Consider the following 18,805-nt stretch of genomic DNA (forward strand, 5'->3'; position numbering starts at 1 on the left):
CCAGCTAAGCAAATCAGACCTTAATAAAAACTTTCCTAAAATAGTTGATCCTCTTTAGGAAATAAACAATGTGTTGAATCATTCCATTAAGTCTTGATAAGAACATATCTGCACTAATAACGTCTTGATCATATCAAATCTTGATATACACGTTTGTAGAGTGGATTTCCATATATAGCAGATACGTGTAATAAATGCGCGAGATTTGGGCAATCTGACTGTCGTACCCAAACATGTTACAACATTTGGTCCAACATCTTTTGTACCTAACATGTTGAAACATTTGGTCCAACATCTTGCTTGTATATTTGTTTTAGCAAAATGAGGCCAACACACAAATATCCAACATATAGAACGATAATATTTTTATATTCGAAAATAAAATGGGTATTTTCGTATTTTTTATATTTGTACTGTGGACAAAAAGTTGTCCCGTTGTTTAGTGAGGGACAAAAAATCTTGTTTTTGTCCTGTCTCTTGCTATCTAATTTGTCCAGTCCCATAACAAATTTCAAATCAAACAGAGTACAACAAAAGTTGTCCCGTCCAGTCCCCTGTTTTTTAGCAAATCAAACGCACCCTCAATTGTCACATTCGTTTTTTGAATGTATCGAAATTGCAATTAAGCTCACGGTTATCTTTTTTATTAGTTATTTTGATCCTCAAATTTATTTTCGATAGTCAATTTGATTCTCAAATGTGTTTTTTATTAGTCAATTTAACTTTTGGTGTGCATGAATATTGATCGGGGATGTACAAACTGTGTGAGAAGAGATTTCATCCTGTATATCTGAAATTCTAAACACATCACCTTGATAAAAACGATCTTTCAATTCTTGCCACATTTCTGGAGCAACATCCATCCAAAGCACACTTTAAGCAATCTTTGGTTCAACAGAATTAGTAATCCATGACATAAGCATGGTGTTGCACCGATCCCAAGCCATACAATCGCGATCATCATCCAAGGGACGGGGAAGAGAACCATTAAGAAAATGAAGCTTGTTCTTGGAACAAATTGCCACAGTCATGGATCTTGACCATGAATGATAATTGCTTCCATTAAGAAGAGGGGAAACAAGAACAAGTGCAGCATTTTCATTGGGGTGCATGAAATAAGGATTGAGTGTGTCACTTTGGTAACTCTTGTTGGCATTATTGGTGAAGAAACCGTCATGAACACTGCTAGCAGAGCTTTCACCAGACATGGTGAACAAGAAAGCAAAGCAATAATTGAAAATGGTGATGAAAAGAAACAGAAAGATAGTGAGCAAATGAAGCTCGAATAAGGGAGATTTGTGAGCAATGCAGCGGAGAATGGTAAGGCTCAAGCACAGTTCGATGATACCATGTGAAACTTGAAGTTAGACACCATAGCCATAGGCTTAATACGCGCTTAAGCAGAGAAACGATTAAGCAAGAAGAAGAGAGAATTTTTATTATGCACAAATCTGATATGAGTTTGTGATACAAGACTTACTTATATACAAGCTATAACTCTCTAAGATAGAATCTAACAACTAACTAACAAAATCCTAACCAACTTGGTTAGTTACAAACAGTTATTGACAGCTAGATTCCTAACTGACTTGCAGTGCAAGTAACTGTGTCCTTCTTTAGGCTTTGATCATCAACGAACTGTCGCGGACCTAATTGATTGAGGAGCAGCAGGATGTTAATTGGTCTAAAGTTTAAACCTCCGCTTAATTGGTTAACTTGAAATGTTGATGCGATGTTCTTTCCCACTAAAGCTCAAACCAGATTTGGTTAACATGAAATATTGATGGGTATTGATGCGGCATTCTTTCCCCCCTTATCTCATACTACCAACCAAAGAAGGCGAGGCTTTAGGCCTTTTCAAAGAAATACAGTGTGTTCAGCAGCTAGCTAGGTATCGCGAACATCATTTTCGAAAGTGATTCGTAGATCACAATTGATGTCATTCATAGTCTTCCAACGACGCATCAGATTTTAGTTATATCATAAGCAGTATTAAGAATCTTATTTTTTCTAATTCAGTTTTGTGGTAAAATTTATCCAGAGACAAACGAATATGGAATCTTTTAGTTTAATGACAAAAGAAAATATTATTGTACATATATAATTACAAAAGCTTAAAATACATGTATTTTTATCAGGAATCAGGTGTTAAGTTAACCACAATTTACATACATAAGTTAATTACAATTACAATGATATTAATTACACATGTTTATGTACTCATCTAGCTGAGAAAATCCACATCATCAACATGATAATTTTTGCATTTTCATTTCTTTTGATGATCAATAACATTTTGAAATGCACCAGCCAATGCTCTCACCTTATTCTTTCTCTCTTCTATTAACTTGTTTGCAGTCTCTTCAATCTTATCATTGGAAACTTGTGAAGTCAATTTCTTCCCTTGCACCACACTACTTTCTTCTTCTTCTTCTTGTTTTTCCTCCGTTGATTCCACCTTCGTTTCTTCAACCTCATTCTCAACTTTTTCATTTTCTTCTTTTTCTTCTATTACTTCACTTGTTCCTCCTTCAACTTCTTCTTTCTCCAACTCAACAACTTCTTTCTTTCCATCTTCTTCTTCTTCTTTTACAACCTCAATAACTTCTTCTTTTTCATCTTGTTCTTCTTTTTCTTTTACAACCTCAACAACTTCTTCTTTATCATCTTGTTCTTCTTTTTCTTTTACAACATCAACAACTTCTTCATTTGTTGATTGATTTATTTCTTGTTCATCACTTTCAGTAATAGTTGATTCTTCTTGCTTTGTATCTGTCTTCTCATTCTCACTCTCTTTTTGTTCATCTTTGGTTTGATCTTCTTTTGCTTCTTCTTCTTCTGACACTGTAGAAATTACCTCTTTCACATTCTCTTCATGTACAAGATTTTCACCATTTTGATCATGCCCTTGATTCTGTTCAAGTTCAGAGTCAACTTGATCTTGATCTTGAACTTGATTAAGTTCAGAGTCAACTTGATCTTGATCTTGAACTTGATTAAGTTCAGAGTCAACTTGATCTTGAGCTTGAGGTTGATTAATCTCAGTTACATCTTCAACCTTATCATCATTTTCTTGAATATTCTCAACTTTTTCTACTTCTCCAACATTCTCTTCATTTATTATAGCTTCTTTAACTTTTACTTCTGGTTCATTTTCAACAACATTTTTTCCTTCTGAAGTTTCATCATTAGCACTACTCTTTGCAACATCTTTCTTAGAATTACTACTCTTCTTGACACTAGCACTTTGTTTTGTTGTCTTTGTTGAAACTCTCTCTAAATTGGGTTTAGAAGAAATTAAAGTGCTTTTGCTTTTAACAAATACTGTGTTTTGTAGCTTTGAAGGAGATTGTTGAATTTGTTTTGTTAATCTTGAAGGTGAAGGTGGTTTATCAAAAGATCTTCTTCTATTTAAATGAGGTTTAATGTTTGGAGCATTATTATCATTTTTTGTGATTTTTAAGGATTGTGATTTTGGTTGTGAACTAACTGTTGGTTTAAGGTAGTTTGGAATTTGTTTTTCTGATGGGTATAGTGAGGTGGTGGATCTCTCTACAGCACTTGCACTTGATGGTCTTGTGGTCTTTTTTGTGGCTGTGATGACAGGATTAGATGAGAGTGTTTTCTTCTCCTTTTTCACCACAATACTTTTACTAGTACTATCTTTTGGTTTTGTTGCCATGTATGTTACTTTGATTGATGTCCTTGGTAGTAGTTTATTTATTTGAAAAGGATCCTGCATATAAGCAAAAAATAAATAAATAATAATCTATGTTAAACAAGATATAAGAGATGGGAATTAAATTACGTGTGGTCCGATTGCATGCAGTCAACGATTCAGAACCGTCAAATTAAGATTAGATGATTCAAATCTTAAGACATATTTTTGTTTTTAGCGTAAATCCAGTAGTAATATAGCTTTAAACTTGACAAATCTTAATCCCTTAGAATCTGGCTATACTATCAAGGGGTTTAGATTTGATGCAGTCAAAACATGTTGCAATTATTATAGTCGGTTGATCATGATCGTTCAATCAAAGACAAATTATATTCCAACTTTAAAAAAAAAAAATTTTAAAAAAAAACCTCTTCTTAAATAAAACTCAAAATATTGATTATTTGGTCTTTTGATATAATGGCCATAATCTTCCAAATGTCTACATGGTGCACTGGTATAAATAAACCAAATATCAAAATGTGAAAGAAAACAAACAAACGAACAAAGAAAGGCTAGTAGAAAAGATTGTGGGTGTGATTATAGATGTGGGGTATGGATAATAACTCACAAAATGTTTTGATAGAACATTATTTATTTTGGATAGTGGGTCTATTGTATGGGCTTGCCAATATTTATCTTTGGTTTGGCCCTAAGAAATGTCGCCATTCCTTATGAAAGCTGCTCTCTAGGCCCCTTCAATTGTTCACAACCCCCCCAAACTTATGAAAATACATTTATAATTTTGGAACGTATCTTCTAAAATGTTTCTATTGACTTGTTTTGAATCCTATCTTTAAAAAATAATTAGGATTTTGGAACTTATCTTCCAAAACGCTTCTATTAAGTATTAACTTGTTTTGGATCCTATCTTCCTAAGTACATGGAGATTTCAGATCGTACAATCTAAATCAAACTTGGTCTACAATCCGCGGTATTTTTAAATTTTTGGGGGGCTTGAGAGCAACGCAAGAGCCTAAAGAACAACTTTATTACATTTATATTATTTGTGTGAAATTTAAAAACATTTTTCTTCAATAAAGTATTAGTCAAATGATTGTGATCACTTAGTAATCTTTTCTGGATACTTTTAACAAAATTCATGTTCCTTTGATATATTCTAAAAGGAGAAAAAAAAAGCAACTATGCACATGTGACACACAATGATTTATGCTACACACATCTTTTCGATATTAGGAGAAGCAACCAAAAATCAAGAACTTATAAAAAATAAAAAATTCAACTCAATAATGATACAAGCAACCAAAAAAGAAAAAGGAAGAGTGAATTCTCAACAATCAAAGCATAGAATATTGTTCATGTTTAGAAAACGTACCTTGTTAAAAGAAAGATTGTGGAAGAGTCAATTTGTGGGCATAAAACCAAATGAAATTGCTTTGAAAAATGGGATGGGAATATGAAAAAATATGCAAAACAAAAAGATGAAACATTATCTGGAAGATAAAAATTGTATAAAGGGTATAAAAAATGATGTGTAAATTAAGCACAAACAAAATGTGGTGAGGTGTTTGCATTAGAGGCCATTAAATTAAAACAATAACATTGTTTTGCGTAAACAAAACAAAGTTGTGAATAACCGAAACATGTGGAATGAACATGTTGACCTTTTCTTTTATAATTCAACCCAACATAAAATAGCACATACTTGTACAAGAGAAACATAAAATAATTTTGTAAAATCACTTGTAGTTTTTTATTCATGTAATATTAACTATATTTTGTCTCTATCAATATAATTCAGTTAATAGAGAGAAAGTGTATATTATATGCACAAATCGGATTTAAGCTTTGATTCACTATTTTTATTCATCTTATAGCAACTCTAATGGAAGTAATTTCATGCCAGTCCGCCACAGTGTCATACTTGCAAATCTAGTTTTTCACCAATTCTTTGGCTGAAGTCCGCCACGACATGTCATTCGTCAACATTATAGTCATTAAGCTATTTAACAAAACAACTCATAAGTTTTTTATTTACAAGTTACTAGATTTAATTTGGTGATGAGAGATTTAAGTTGTATGATATAGCTTATGAGTTTAATTCTGAGCTCCATTGTAAACCAAAAAAACTAAAAAAGAAAAATTCACTTACAACAATACTATATTTGACATTTAAACTCCGACTTTTCTAATAATATATTTGATAACTATCGATTGACATTCACTTACAACAATATATTCTAATTATAATCTTCTAATGATGACAAAACATGATTCCAATGCTCATCTTAGTTGTTATTATTATTATTATTGTCATAAAGAAATCTTCGTTGTTACTAACGTCAACATTAGGAACTAAATAAGTCTAAATTGGGCCGATCTGGCCCATCTGGAGATATTGTAATGTGGCCGGTTTACCTTGTAAAGCCGGAGTGATGAGGTGGCATTTGGCAGAAGCATCCTATAAATGTTGATGATATCGAATTGTACAATTGTTTTCATTAATTAAATTTTGTCATTTATAATATATACACTGTGAGAAAAGTCATTGTCCTTCATTCTTTAATATCTGAGAATATTCACTCTCTTACTCATGAAAAATACACTTAAATTTTAAGACAGATAAAAATTTATAGTTTGATTGAGACATATTTATTTTTCGCTATCATTCATAAATATAATACTTATGGGTTAGAAAATAACACGGTCTATAAAATGGAATTTCAACTATTAAATTACTTGAAAAAAAAATAAAATTAACATGGTCTCACTAACGATATATGATACAAGTGATATATATTTAATTAATTCATTTAACTATTTATAGAATTATGGATGAAATGAGTAGTTCAATTGGTTAAGTCAGTTGTGCTGAGAATTAAAAAGTTGGAAGTCCATAATTCATTTTTGTATGTCTCCAAATAGATGACTCTAAGAATTGAATTTGAATTCACATTTTTGTCAAATTTCTAAACTCTTTTTTTTTTTTTTATAGACGAAATGATAAAGTCGTTAAAAACTCACATACAAAGTGGGGTGATCGGGGATCGAACCCTGGTTCTGACATCTAACACTAGCAATTTTGATATTTTGTCAGTTGAACTAGGATTTGTGGAGTAAAACAAAGAAATTTCAAGTAGTTCAGCAATAAAATTTCACCTATATAAATAAATAAATATATATACTTCCTCCGTCCCAAAAAGAATGACCCAGTTGACCGAAACACGCATGCCAATGCATAACTTTGGCGACTAATATCTTTAATTGTATAATAGTAAAAATTATAAAAAATTGATATTTTGAAAATACTCATCGAGACGAATCTAACAACATCTTATATGTTAATATTTATTTTTATTTATTAGTAGAAAAATATGGTCAAAACAATATATATAAATAGTGCATATATTCAAAATGGGTCATTCTTTTTGGGACGGAGGGAGTATATAATAAATGTGTGTATTAGAGTTTGAACTCTGATCTCCGCATATTGCATGTAATATTTCCACCAACTAAGTTAGACTCGCTAAGATATATTTAGTTCATTTTATTTTATTTTTGTCAAGTAATGTAGTGGCTAGAAGTTTTACCTTAAGGTAGATAAGTGGGATGACCGAAGTTCGAACACCGACCCCTATATATATATATATATATATATATATATATATATATATATATATATATATAATGTAATATTTTGCCAACTGAATTAAGTTTACGAGACCATTTAATCATTTTATTATTGGTTCATAAAGTGTTATATGAGAGAGGATTCTCTCAAGTTCAAAAACAAATTGAGGAAATAATGTGGATAATTGACCATTAGATCATAAATATAAAACAATATTTAAATTTAAAAGAAATGGAAGAAAGTTGATTGATGATTGAGATGTGAAAATTAAAGAAAATTGAGAAAAAAAAAATTGAGACATCCATTCTCGTGTTATACTATTATAAAGTGATAACATCATATGCAATATGGAACAGCTCCATTTTAATTTATTGTATTGTATATACAGAAAGTGTCTATTATGGGGCCAGTAAGTGTAAGTAAAACCACTTTGGTGGCTTAATTGGGTCTTGAGTTCGTGTGGAGCACCACCAACCACGACCAAACATGTTGGCAACTGATCATTAATCCGGTTGGCCTTGAACCAATGGTTTTGTTGGTAAAAGGACCTTTTGACCTGCAAATTAGTTTAACTAAACCCACGAGTGACCAGGATACATCTTAACCTTAAAGCCACACACACACACCTGCCTGTCTGTTCCTCCTACCAAAATATTATACTCCCTCCGGTCCTTTTTATAAGAAATATTTTGGAATTTTTATTTGGTCCTTTTTATAAGAAACACTTTGACACAATTCCATTTGTACCCTTATTAAATACAATCAAATAATTCATTATAATGCTAGTGCATTAATTAGAGAGACCTATTTCTCATGCTAGTCAAAGGTTAGTTTTGGAATATAACATAAAATGTTAGAATCATTAATGAGAAAATTTACCTTCCTTGATCTGTGTGATTTTGTCAAAGTGTTTCTTATAATAAGGACCGGAGGGAGTATTTATATAAGAAGGAGAATGTTAACATGTGCCCTTAAGGCACATGTTAAGGAAGCAAAAATATAAATTATTAAATGCTAATTTGTGCATTTTGACTTTTGAAACATTAAATTTCTTATATCATTAAATGTTGAATTTCTATTTTGGTATATCTTAACATGTGTCCTAAGGGCACATGTTAACAAGACCCATATAAGAATTATTAAACTAATGAATTGATTATCTTGAATATCATTCTAATCTAATCCATATCAATTAAATGATTTAGTTTATTATTTTGTTTGAGGCCAAACCAAATAAAACCGATAAAATCATTATTTTTTTTAATTTTTTTTTATATATTTTAAAATTCATTATCTAGTATAAAACCGACTAATTTGAGGATCGATCCAACGTACAACTCACTTGTGAGGTCTATTTAACACTACAAAAAAATTTGTCTCTTGCGACTAATATATAGCGGCTGTTCTTTGGAACCGTCGCCGCTATCATATTTTCAAGATACTTTGTGGCCGTTCAATCAACCGTCGTGACGTTTTCTACTTTCCGCGCGGCTTCACACACTCACGTTCACGCGCGGCAGTTCATATAACCATCGTAATATAGTACTTACGACGCCTGGATTCGCGACTTTTCACTAACCGTCGTCATATATACTTTTGCGACGGTTCAGAACCGCCGCTAAACCGTCGCTAAATAGCAAATTTCTTGTAGTGTAAATTCAGAGTTTCTTTTATTTTGTATGGAGGTCACCAAAATTAATATCAGAACAAATCAAACTTAAGACAATGAGATGAACACACTTCAAGATCCTAAATCAATACCAGTAAGTCAATCTAGATTGATTTGATTTATTAATTGTTGGAAGAAAAAAATGATTGATTTAATTTATATTTTATAGTAAAATATTGAAAAATATCTTTCTTCTCTAACTGGCAACTTTTTGTTGATTTGAGTGTGTTTTTTCTTCTCTAAAATTCAATTAGTAAAGACTAAAGAGACTCGTTACACATCTAAGCTAAGTCCAATCATAGTGGACAAAGCCAATGTGTTCATTATTATTATTTTATTTGCTTTTTTGAAACATATTGTTGAATATTGAATGGTTGGAATTGTCTACTGCCAACCCCACCCATTCCATTTCTAGGTTTCTTTTCAAAGTATGTCATTTGATTTGCTTATGACGCCAGATAAGTTTAAGCTTATCTTAATATTTAGCTAACAAACAACACAATACCAATTATAAAAACAATTGACAAGAAATCACTAAGTGGTATGATGGTTAAGATGAGATGTGCATGCGCATTGCGCAGTCCCTTCCCCTTCCTTGTGCTACACTTGGCTTACATGCAACCAGTCAAATTTAAGCTTATGTGTACTTAAGTTACTAGTTCTTTTATAGGTTTAATTTGGATTGAGTAACGGGGTTAGTTATATACATACCGATGAAAATCCACCCATTTTTGCGACATATTCTATGATTATTTTGATACTACTTATATAATATGGAAGAATGGTGGTTTCTTATTAAATGTCAATGTAAAATAATTTTGTACCAACAACGTATATTCTTTAAACTCTATATAAATAAAGAATTAAATTTGCTGCAAAGATTGCATTTAGTAGGTTTTCTTTTTTGTCGGGTAACCTAATGACTATAAATTTCATCCTTGGTGAATAAATAAGATGACTAAGATTCAAACTCCGACCCCACATATATAATGTAATGTCATGTCAATTAAGCTCGACAATAGTTTTAATTTAAAATGTATAAATTAATTTATGCACACGAAAATGACAATGCTATATTTAAACCAATACATTGCACATAAAACATCCACTAACTTATTGATAGACATGATATTTAAGGAAGATTAGTATATAACTATTATGGTAGGAGTTCAAAATTTTGAAACCGGTGGATGCCATTGTATACTTGATACATATTATTAGACCACATGTTATATATATTAGTGCATCCATCATTTATTTAAGAGAGTTTCATTTCGAGATGAGTGATTCGACGTGGCACCAAAATTTTAGAAACACTATTTTTTTACTTAGTGTGTATACGCGTGCGTGCACTCGTGTATGCGTGTGCGTGTACACATATGTTAAAATAAATTAAATAATTAATATAACTAAATTTTAGAATAGACTTAGATTCTTATGATATTAATAGTTACGTTGAAGAATTAAAAATTATTAGATGATTCAACGATTGAAAGTATAATTCAAGCAGACACCCAAAATCTCGGACACTGTTCATTGGTTTCACTTTTTAGCTATATATCTCCTCACTCTATTAACTCCAAGGTTCCACGTACACCTTAGTCAGGTAATTAAGCAATAATATTATTCTACAATCTTTTAAATGATCAGTACAATTTGTTGATTTCCTTTCATTAAATGACTGCTTTCTAAAAAAAAATGTTTATATGAATTAACAGGTTGCTTGACAAAGCTGCTACTATACAACAAGTACAAGAAGTGAAATGCTTACTAAGAGTGCTACCAATTTGGTTTTCAGGTATACTTTCTACGTTGCATTAGTCCAACATAACACAATCTCAGTGGAGCAGAAATTTTGAATAGTAGAGGCACGATATATAGTACAAATTTATGGCATAAAATATTTATATTGCATTTCATTTATTAAAATATAAATATACACCATAATTATTCTCTACATTTACTCATAATTTGGAAATGTTAAATGATTTTGTCATTTACAATATCAATAACCTTAGAATATAAAGAGAAGCATTTTTATTGTTTAGCCTTATATAGAGAATAATATATAAATTATTTTCATTTTCAAACATATATGTATAAGTAACTAAACAATAATTTAACTATTCTTCTCACATGCAATTTCTCGTAATATTCTTAATAATATTCATCTCAAGCAATCAAATGTCAACATCTCAATAGGAGAAATTCTAAAGGATAAAATTGAGTTAAACAAATTTCATATTTTTTTCTTTTATGTTTGTGGGAGTGTGTTATTTTTTGACAGCAAGTGAATGAATTCTAATTGTTCTTTGTTTTAATAAAAAAAATATGCTAATTAACTTTTAAAGTGTGATCACATGTGTGCACATAATGGTGGAGTGAAGTGCAACTTTTTAACTCTCATATATGGCAACTTTCTGTTTCTATTGGATGATAGATGTGGGTTGGTCATAGTCTACCATATAAACTATAAGGGCCCGTTTGGTGCGCATGATAGGATAGTGACATGATATGATATAAAACAGGATAAGGATATGATAGGATATCAGCAGGATAACAGTTATCCTTAGTTATCATATCCTGTGTTTGGTGCACACAGGATAACAAACATGATAATAATTATATCTTGTTTTTAATACATACTTGCTCATAATAATATGATAAGATATATAACAATTTAAATGATAAAGTTACTCTTGTAAACAATTGTTATTTTTTAAAAATTATTTTGTAATACTTTGAATTTTATAAATAAAAAATATAAATAAGTAATCAAATAACTTTACAATTTCAAATAAAAATCATGAGAAAATAATCAAGTTTAATTTTTTATATGAATCATGATCAAATAAATAACTCAATAAAATATACATGTTAGATAAGCCAAATAAATATATGATATATCTCATACGTAAATAATAAAACTACTATTGCAAAAAAATTATATTTAATTTTTTATTAAATTTAAATTAATATCCATATTTTTCAATTTTTTAATAATTATTTTACTTTAAAATATTGTAATTTTAGTAAAATTTTGATTTTTTAGAATATATTAATTACAAAATTAACCCTGTGAGAAAATCACATATGTATTTAAAAATTAATTATTTATATTTTATTTGATTTTATTTTATTTATTTTAAAATAAATTTTATAGAATAAATAGTAATTTTTTTTCTTCTTATCTTATCCTGCTGGTAACCCAGCTCAAATTCAGGATAAGAATTATAACTAGAGAGACAGGATAGGATAATCTCCAGGATTAACTTATCATATCCTGCTGTGTCATCAAACACTGGATTGCAACAGGATACGATACAGTTATCCTATCCTATCTCTTATCATGTGCACCAAACGGGCCCTAAAAGAAATTCTCACATATTTGTGTAGGCTTGTGCCCCATAACCTCCTTAATACCTCTGTCCTTGCTTCGGAACACTTCAATCCGATTGAACAGTTTTCAACACCAATTTCAAAATCCATGCGGCTTCTTACACAATCATCACGATGTTAATTCTAACAATATGGCAAAAGGGTTGCGTATGTTCGAGAAGAGAGACCGCACATGGCACCACAATTTTAGGGCACCAATTGTTTTTACTTAGTGTGAGTGTGTGCAATCGTGCATGTGTGTGTGCGTTTGTGTGTTAAAATAAATAAATTATATTAAACTAAAATTTAAAATAGACTTAATCTCTTACGATCTTGATAGTATATCCGTTTGAATAATTAAAAGTTATCAGTGAGGTTCTAACAATTGAAAATATAATCTTTAACTTTTCTTTTACATTGTATATTTTTATATGACTTATAAACAACGGAGCACCAAAATTATAAATTTGCATAGAGCACCCAAAATCTCAGAGACGGTCCTCCATGCGTCAAATCTAATATTATTGAACATGAGAAGGTGCATTAACAAGTCTCACATCGAATGTGACTTGACTTAAACATTAATTTATGAATAAGAACACTCGTTAGTTAACTAATCAACGAGAATCAGTAATAAACCGATTCAAATTCTTAAGCAATTGAATTGAAAAAGAAAAAATAAAATTAACTTATTCCCTGCGAATTTTCCTCTTTTCTAAATGAATAATGCTAGCAACACACTCCTTAATAAACACACTCCAACACACTCTCTTTTATTGGTTGAAATTCACATGGGTGCCATAAAAAAATGTGGACCTATATAACTTTTATGAGCCGCATATAAATTTTAACCAATAGAAGAGAGTGTGTTAGAGTATGTTTGTTAAAGAGTGTGTTGCTAGCCCTCATCTTTTCTAAATATATTACTCCCACTAAGCGATAGAGACTTACTCTAGTGTCCATTAAGCAATCTGAATGTACATGACGCCAGTGTCCATTAAACTATCCGAATGTACAGATTCTTTTGTCAATTGCATCTATCAATCAATTGTATTAAGAAATAAAAAAATTGGATTCAGACGCATAAAATGTGTGTGTGATGCGATTAATATTGATGTTAGTGACCCGATCATACAATCAATAAGACTATATTTAATATGAATCTGATCTCAAATGGATGATTAAAATTGATTAATGCATTTAAGTGCTTGATTTTGTTACTTAGTTTAGTTAATTAATCGGACGAATCCATGAAAGACATGAGAATTGTGATTCATTCATTCATTCAAAGTGATTTACCATTCATTCCATTCGTGTGCCGGCAGAATGAACCACAAGGTTCTTTGAGTCTGTGACATCACACTCAATCTAAACCCTCCAAACTCTTCCAATCAACGGTCTAGATCTCTTTCCCCCCGCTTTTCAATTAGGCAGCCGCCACTATTACCCTTTTCCTTTTTTGGTCCCTCTTCTTTTGCTAACTATCTCACCTCAATCTTCCATTTTGTAATACACTTTTTTTTTTATTTAATAGATAAAATAATAATAACTATTATAAATTTACCCAAGTAAAATAGTTGACGATAGATACATTGTATTATATATATTAAAGTTAGAATTTGAATTTCGAAAATTTTTATTTACTTAACAAAAAACGAAACGAGTTGAAGAAATTTGACATTCGAATTTGAATTTCGAAAATTTGACATTTTTACTTGTAAGACAAATATAAAGGTGATTCTCATTTTGTGAATATTTTAAAAAAATTTACTATGATTTTGTTAAATTTCGGTAAATTCTTTAAAAAATATGTTAAGGGCTATTTGAAAATAATTTAATAAATTTAAGAATTAAATATAATGATCAACTTGACAACCTAATTACTTAAGAGTCTGTTTGATCGGGAAAAAAAATAAATATTAATATCAGATAGAACAGTACAAAATAATATACGATAGAACAACATAAAACAATCACTTAAAATATTGAACAAATTATATATTATACGATGTTTGGTGGACAAACAATCCAAGTTATCATATCATATGAAACACACATAAGAGTGTTTATCGAGTTGCGATTAATTTGATGATTTATTTATTTTAGTTACTCTTCCTTAATAAAAATAATAAGATAAAAATTTATTTCTTATTGTTGAAACTTAAAACACACACACACCTTCATTCGTTCGTTACTTATGGGACTTTGCTTCTTTCTCTCTCCTAAAAACTTTTCTATGCAAAATTCTTTCTCTCTCTTCTCTGTCTTCTAAAAGCTTCAAACAAAGAACAACAACACCAACAAGAAAAACAATCACACCAGAGAAAGGAAAAAAAAAAGAAGGTAGCTAACAAATTCAAATTTCTCCGTTCAACTCTTTCTATTCAAATTCCAAACCTTCCACACTATTTTTCTATATTCACCTTAATTCAAAAACTTGATGATTCAATTTTTTTGTATATATCAATTTTCTCCGCGTTGTTCCACGTCAATCTCTCTCTATATATAACATGATCATAATCCAATAAAATAAAATAAATAATAAATTCAATAATTCATATGTTTTTTTTTATGATGAAATAAATTTTGGTTTCGTTGAAATTAATAAAAGGGATGTGTTTGTTTGTTTGTTTGTTTGTTTGTGTAAGGAACATGTTTGGTAGAAATTATCGTTTTTGTTTTTCTATTTTTTTTTTATAATTAATTTTGGTTCATTTTTTTGTTGTTGAGTATTATGGTTAGTGTTGAGCTGAATTTGAGCGCTGAAATAACGGAGAAGAAGTCTTTGTGATTGTGTGGAGAATATTTCATGAAAATCTTCGTCCTTTCAAAAACCAACCGACCTCCAACTTTTTCTGATAATCAATCATGGCTATGTGGTCACTTCTTGTTATTTCACTCTAACAAAAACCAAAATTTATTCATTTTCACCAAAAGGGTTTTCTATGTTTTTTCATAAAAATGTTGCTTTCTATTCAATACTTTGTCAGAATTCATGTGTTTTTGGATAAGGTAGATTATGCATGCAATCATCTGTATGATTTGTAATTTTGTTTTAAGCTGTTTTAAAAACTTGCCATGAGACTTATGAATTATATTGACTTATTGGTTAATTGTTATGTTACAACATTGTTTTGCTTTCATTGAATTTTTGTCAAAGGAATTTCTAAATAATCACTTAGATAAGCTGTTTTGTCTTCTTGATATAAATTGAGCGTGTTAACAATGATTGATGTCTTATTTATGACTCCTTATCTTATGCAAAATATCTTTTTGTCCTCTTTCAATTGAATTCGAGACGTCTTATAAAGAACACACTTCTGTGATTAAAACTATCTAGCTTTGATATATGCAACAAGTTTTTAGTAGTTTCTAGATATATAATTTGAAGTGAGAAAGTGCCTGTAACTGATGGTATGCCATTGCGAACCCCAAAATGTCTGGCTAGTTTTCGTGTTTCAGCATGAGTTCTGACAATCATGTAGCTTGTATGAGTTTTTGATTATCTATATTGTGCCAATGTTACAGATTTGTAAGGAATAAACTGTTGAATATTGATGGATGAATATTCTGGTAAAAGAGCCGTTGACGGGGTGTTAGTCCCTAGAAAGGGGATGGGCAGTATGTTAAAAGATACTGCCAATACTCGAGATCGAAATGGTCAAGTATGTAGCCGCCTTGGTTGCAGCAGCAAAGTTAACTCTTCTAAAGGTTCTCAAATTGGTTCCTCTGAAAAGGGTAAATCGTTGAGGCCTTCATTTCGGTTCTCATCAAATGGTAAGGAAACAATTGGCAGCTCCTCTAAAAATTTCTCCGGGAGTAGTAACACTGGAAAACCTCATAGAAAGCCTCAGAAAACATTATCATCTCATGTAGAGACAGATTCATCTGAAACTAGTAGCGTACTAGATGAACCTGAAGTTTCAAAGCTCGTAGCTCCACCTGAAAAAAATCAGAAGGGACGTCAAGCTGAAGGGGAAAACACGGAGTCTGGTAATGGCATGCAGACGGAAGTAGGGAGTTCTAGTTTAGCATCTAATACAAGATCAAGGAGGAATTTTCATCCCAAACCTGGATTACATAGTCAAGAAATTCAAAGCACTGGTCCAGGGACACGTGCTGGTACTAGTAGGTATGGATTAAGGAACCTCAAATGCAACTCCATTTCTGATGTCATCCCGGCCGGCTGTACAGCATCAGATTCAACCCTTAACAAAAGGAAGGATGCGATAAAAAAGAGAAATTGTGAAGGCGAAAGTAGTTCTACAGCCAAAGGGAAAAAAATTAACGGGCCCTCGGTAGAAGGACGGAATTCCGTTTCCAGAAATGGCATATCTATCTCTGATTCAAGAGTATCAAGAAATACCTCTAATAGGGACAGACCAGAGAGCAATATAACGTCTGTTAGAACACGAAGATCAATTGGTGGTCATGCTAGGGGAAGGCTTTCTGGCCAAGGAAGTGCTAATCCTGTGGCATCAAATCAGGCCCTTATCATGGTACCTTCGTTTTCTCATTCTGGCAATCTTAATGCTCCTGGTGCACAACATCATAATTCTCTGGAGGCTCCTTCAAGTCCAAGCTCTTACAGTGGAGCAGGTACTAGCAGTGAGGAGTTATACGGTGTTATGCCAGGGTCTCCTGCAGAATATGGCCTCACTCATTCTCTAATAAACCGGGATAACTTTCGACGACGCTATAACATGGATGGTATTGCAGAGGTAATTTTCATTTAAACTTAGGAATCACATGTTACATGCTATCATGCTCATTAATGTGAAAGTTCACAACTGAATTACCGTTTTCTAAATTGTATTCAGGTATTGTTGGCACTTGAGAGGATTGAACAAGATGTCGAGCTAACACACGAGGTATTTCTTGATTGAGAATTTGTTGATTTAAGATATCAGTTATTTGATGCATTTTTTTGTGTGCATTTTCACGTCGGTCTTTAGTGTGCATTTTCACGTATCCCGTATTTTAGTTAAAAGATTTGAGAGTTTATGTATTTCTCTCTTGATATGATTTCTTAATAATTTGTCTCCACTGAGATCATATTGGTATTCCCTTTTCCTCAGAATTTTATGCAGGATGAGAATTTGTTGATTTACGATATCTTTCAGTTATTTGATGCATTTTTTTTGTGTGTGTCTTAACAGCAAATTCTTTTGCTGGAATCCAACTTGTTCCTTACTGGATTAAACTTCTACGATCAGCACAGAGAAATGCGGTTGGACATTGATAATATGTCATATGAGGTTTGTTAATGTCGCAAGGTGCTACAATTCATTTTGTTGTTTTGTGTGTTTAATAATTTCACAATTATCTTTCTGGCAATATCTACTGTTGTTTGAACTTTGAAGGTTCTGTGTTAACATATGATTTAGATGAAAATATTTTTAAGAATGCATGCAAGTGATGTAACTAATGAAAATATGAGGATTATAACATAATTGTAAGTACTATTTATTGGCAGTAACAATATCTTAAAAAATTACAGGAACTACTGGCTCTGGAAGAGAGGATGGGTACTGTGAGCACAGCTGTAACCGAGGAAGATCTATCAGAATGCTTAAAGAGAAGTTCCTTTCAATCCTCACCCTTAAACAATGCATCTAAGTGTTGCAATGAGAATAAGGATGATATCAAATGCAGCATTTGCCAGGTATTTATTTTTCTTCCCAATTCTCATATTATGACACGGTGTAGCCGCTGCCATAAACACTTTCAAAGTTATTGTTACTAGATCTGATTTAGATAAGTTGACTTGATTTGTAGGAGGAATATGTGGCGGAGGATGAAGTGGGGAGTCTACTATGCGAACACAAGTATCACGCTGTTTGCATACAGCAGTGGTTACGGCTAAAGAACTGGTGCCCTATTTGCAAAGCATCAGTGGCACAGTCAAGTTCATCGTCGTCCAACTAATTACATTGTTAGGCCAGACAATGGAGATTGATTTCTTTCTACCACCTCTTCTTTCTTTTCATTTTGATTTTCATCACATCTGTACAAAATATATTCTCTTTACCTCTTCTTATTGGTCTTTTGTACATAACCAATATCTTCATACCCATTATATCAAATAATACAAGCCACTGGCTTGTGATAGACTTAAACTTCTTTTTAGGCTGCTGGTGCAATAATTTTAGCTTATGTCCTTAGCTAGTTGTTTTTGTGTTGCTAAATGATTGCATCTATTTGATGGCGAAGGCTATAGTAGTAGACCACATATAAAAGGGCACTGTATGAAGGTTAAGTGTAGATCAATCTACCAGCTTAAATTTATGGTGCATTGTGAACTATCTATCTATGAAATGAAAGTGGTCCATGTTAGCCGTTGCCTCTATTTAATACTCCCTCGTTTTAAATGTAAGCAAAAATTTAGTCAATAAAAGCTGATATATTTGATCTGAATTTTGAATCAAATACATCAATTTTTTGTTGACAA

General features: G+C 31.4%; 2 protein-coding genes across 4 annotated transcripts; one reads left to right on the forward strand and one right to left on the reverse strand.

Annotated features, from left to right (window-relative positions):
• Window positions 1-2,047: 2,047 nt before the first annotated feature.
• Window positions 2,048-5,189, reverse strand: LOC123900074 (histone-lysine N-methyltransferase, H3 lysine-79 specific). Its single transcript, XM_045951375.1, has 2 exons — window positions 5,052-5,189; window positions 2,048-3,736 (listed from the first exon to the last, which is right to left on the reverse strand). The coding sequence occupies exon 2, from the start codon at window positions 3,680-3,682 to the stop codon at window positions 2,270-2,272; it is 1,413 nt and encodes a 470-aa protein (XP_045807331.1). The 5' UTR covers window positions 3,683-3,736; window positions 5,052-5,189; the 3' UTR covers window positions 2,048-2,269.
• Window positions 5,190-14,484: 9,295 nt separating this feature from the next.
• On the forward strand, window positions 14,485-18,477 carry LOC123900073 (E3 ubiquitin-protein ligase MBR1-like). Of its 3 annotated transcripts, none has more exons than XM_045951373.1 (6): window positions 14,485-14,697; window positions 15,883-17,075; window positions 17,175-17,225; window positions 17,514-17,612; window positions 17,855-18,019; window positions 18,133-18,477. In XM_045951373.1, exons 2-6 carry the CDS (start codon window positions 15,912-15,914, stop codon window positions 18,280-18,282), a joined length of 1,629 nt encoding a protein of 542 aa, XP_045807329.1. In that variant the 5' UTR covers window positions 14,485-14,697; window positions 15,883-15,911; the 3' UTR covers window positions 18,283-18,477. The 3 variants fall into 3 exon arrangements, with proteins under 3 accessions (XP_045807329.1, XP_045807330.1, XP_045807328.1); XM_045951374.1 differs by having other exon boundaries at window positions 14,553-14,692; window positions 15,881-17,075; XM_045951372.1 differs by lacking the exon at window positions 14,485-14,697 and adding an exon at window positions 15,081-15,366.
• Window positions 18,478-18,805: the final 328 nt, after the last annotated feature.

The sequence above is a fragment of the Trifolium pratense genome, linkage group LG7 (genome assembly GCF_020283565.1).
Source record: "Trifolium pratense cultivar HEN17-A07 linkage group LG7, ARS_RC_1.1, whole genome shotgun sequence".
Lineage (NCBI taxonomy): Eukaryota > Viridiplantae > Streptophyta > Magnoliopsida > Fabales > Fabaceae > Trifolium > Trifolium pratense.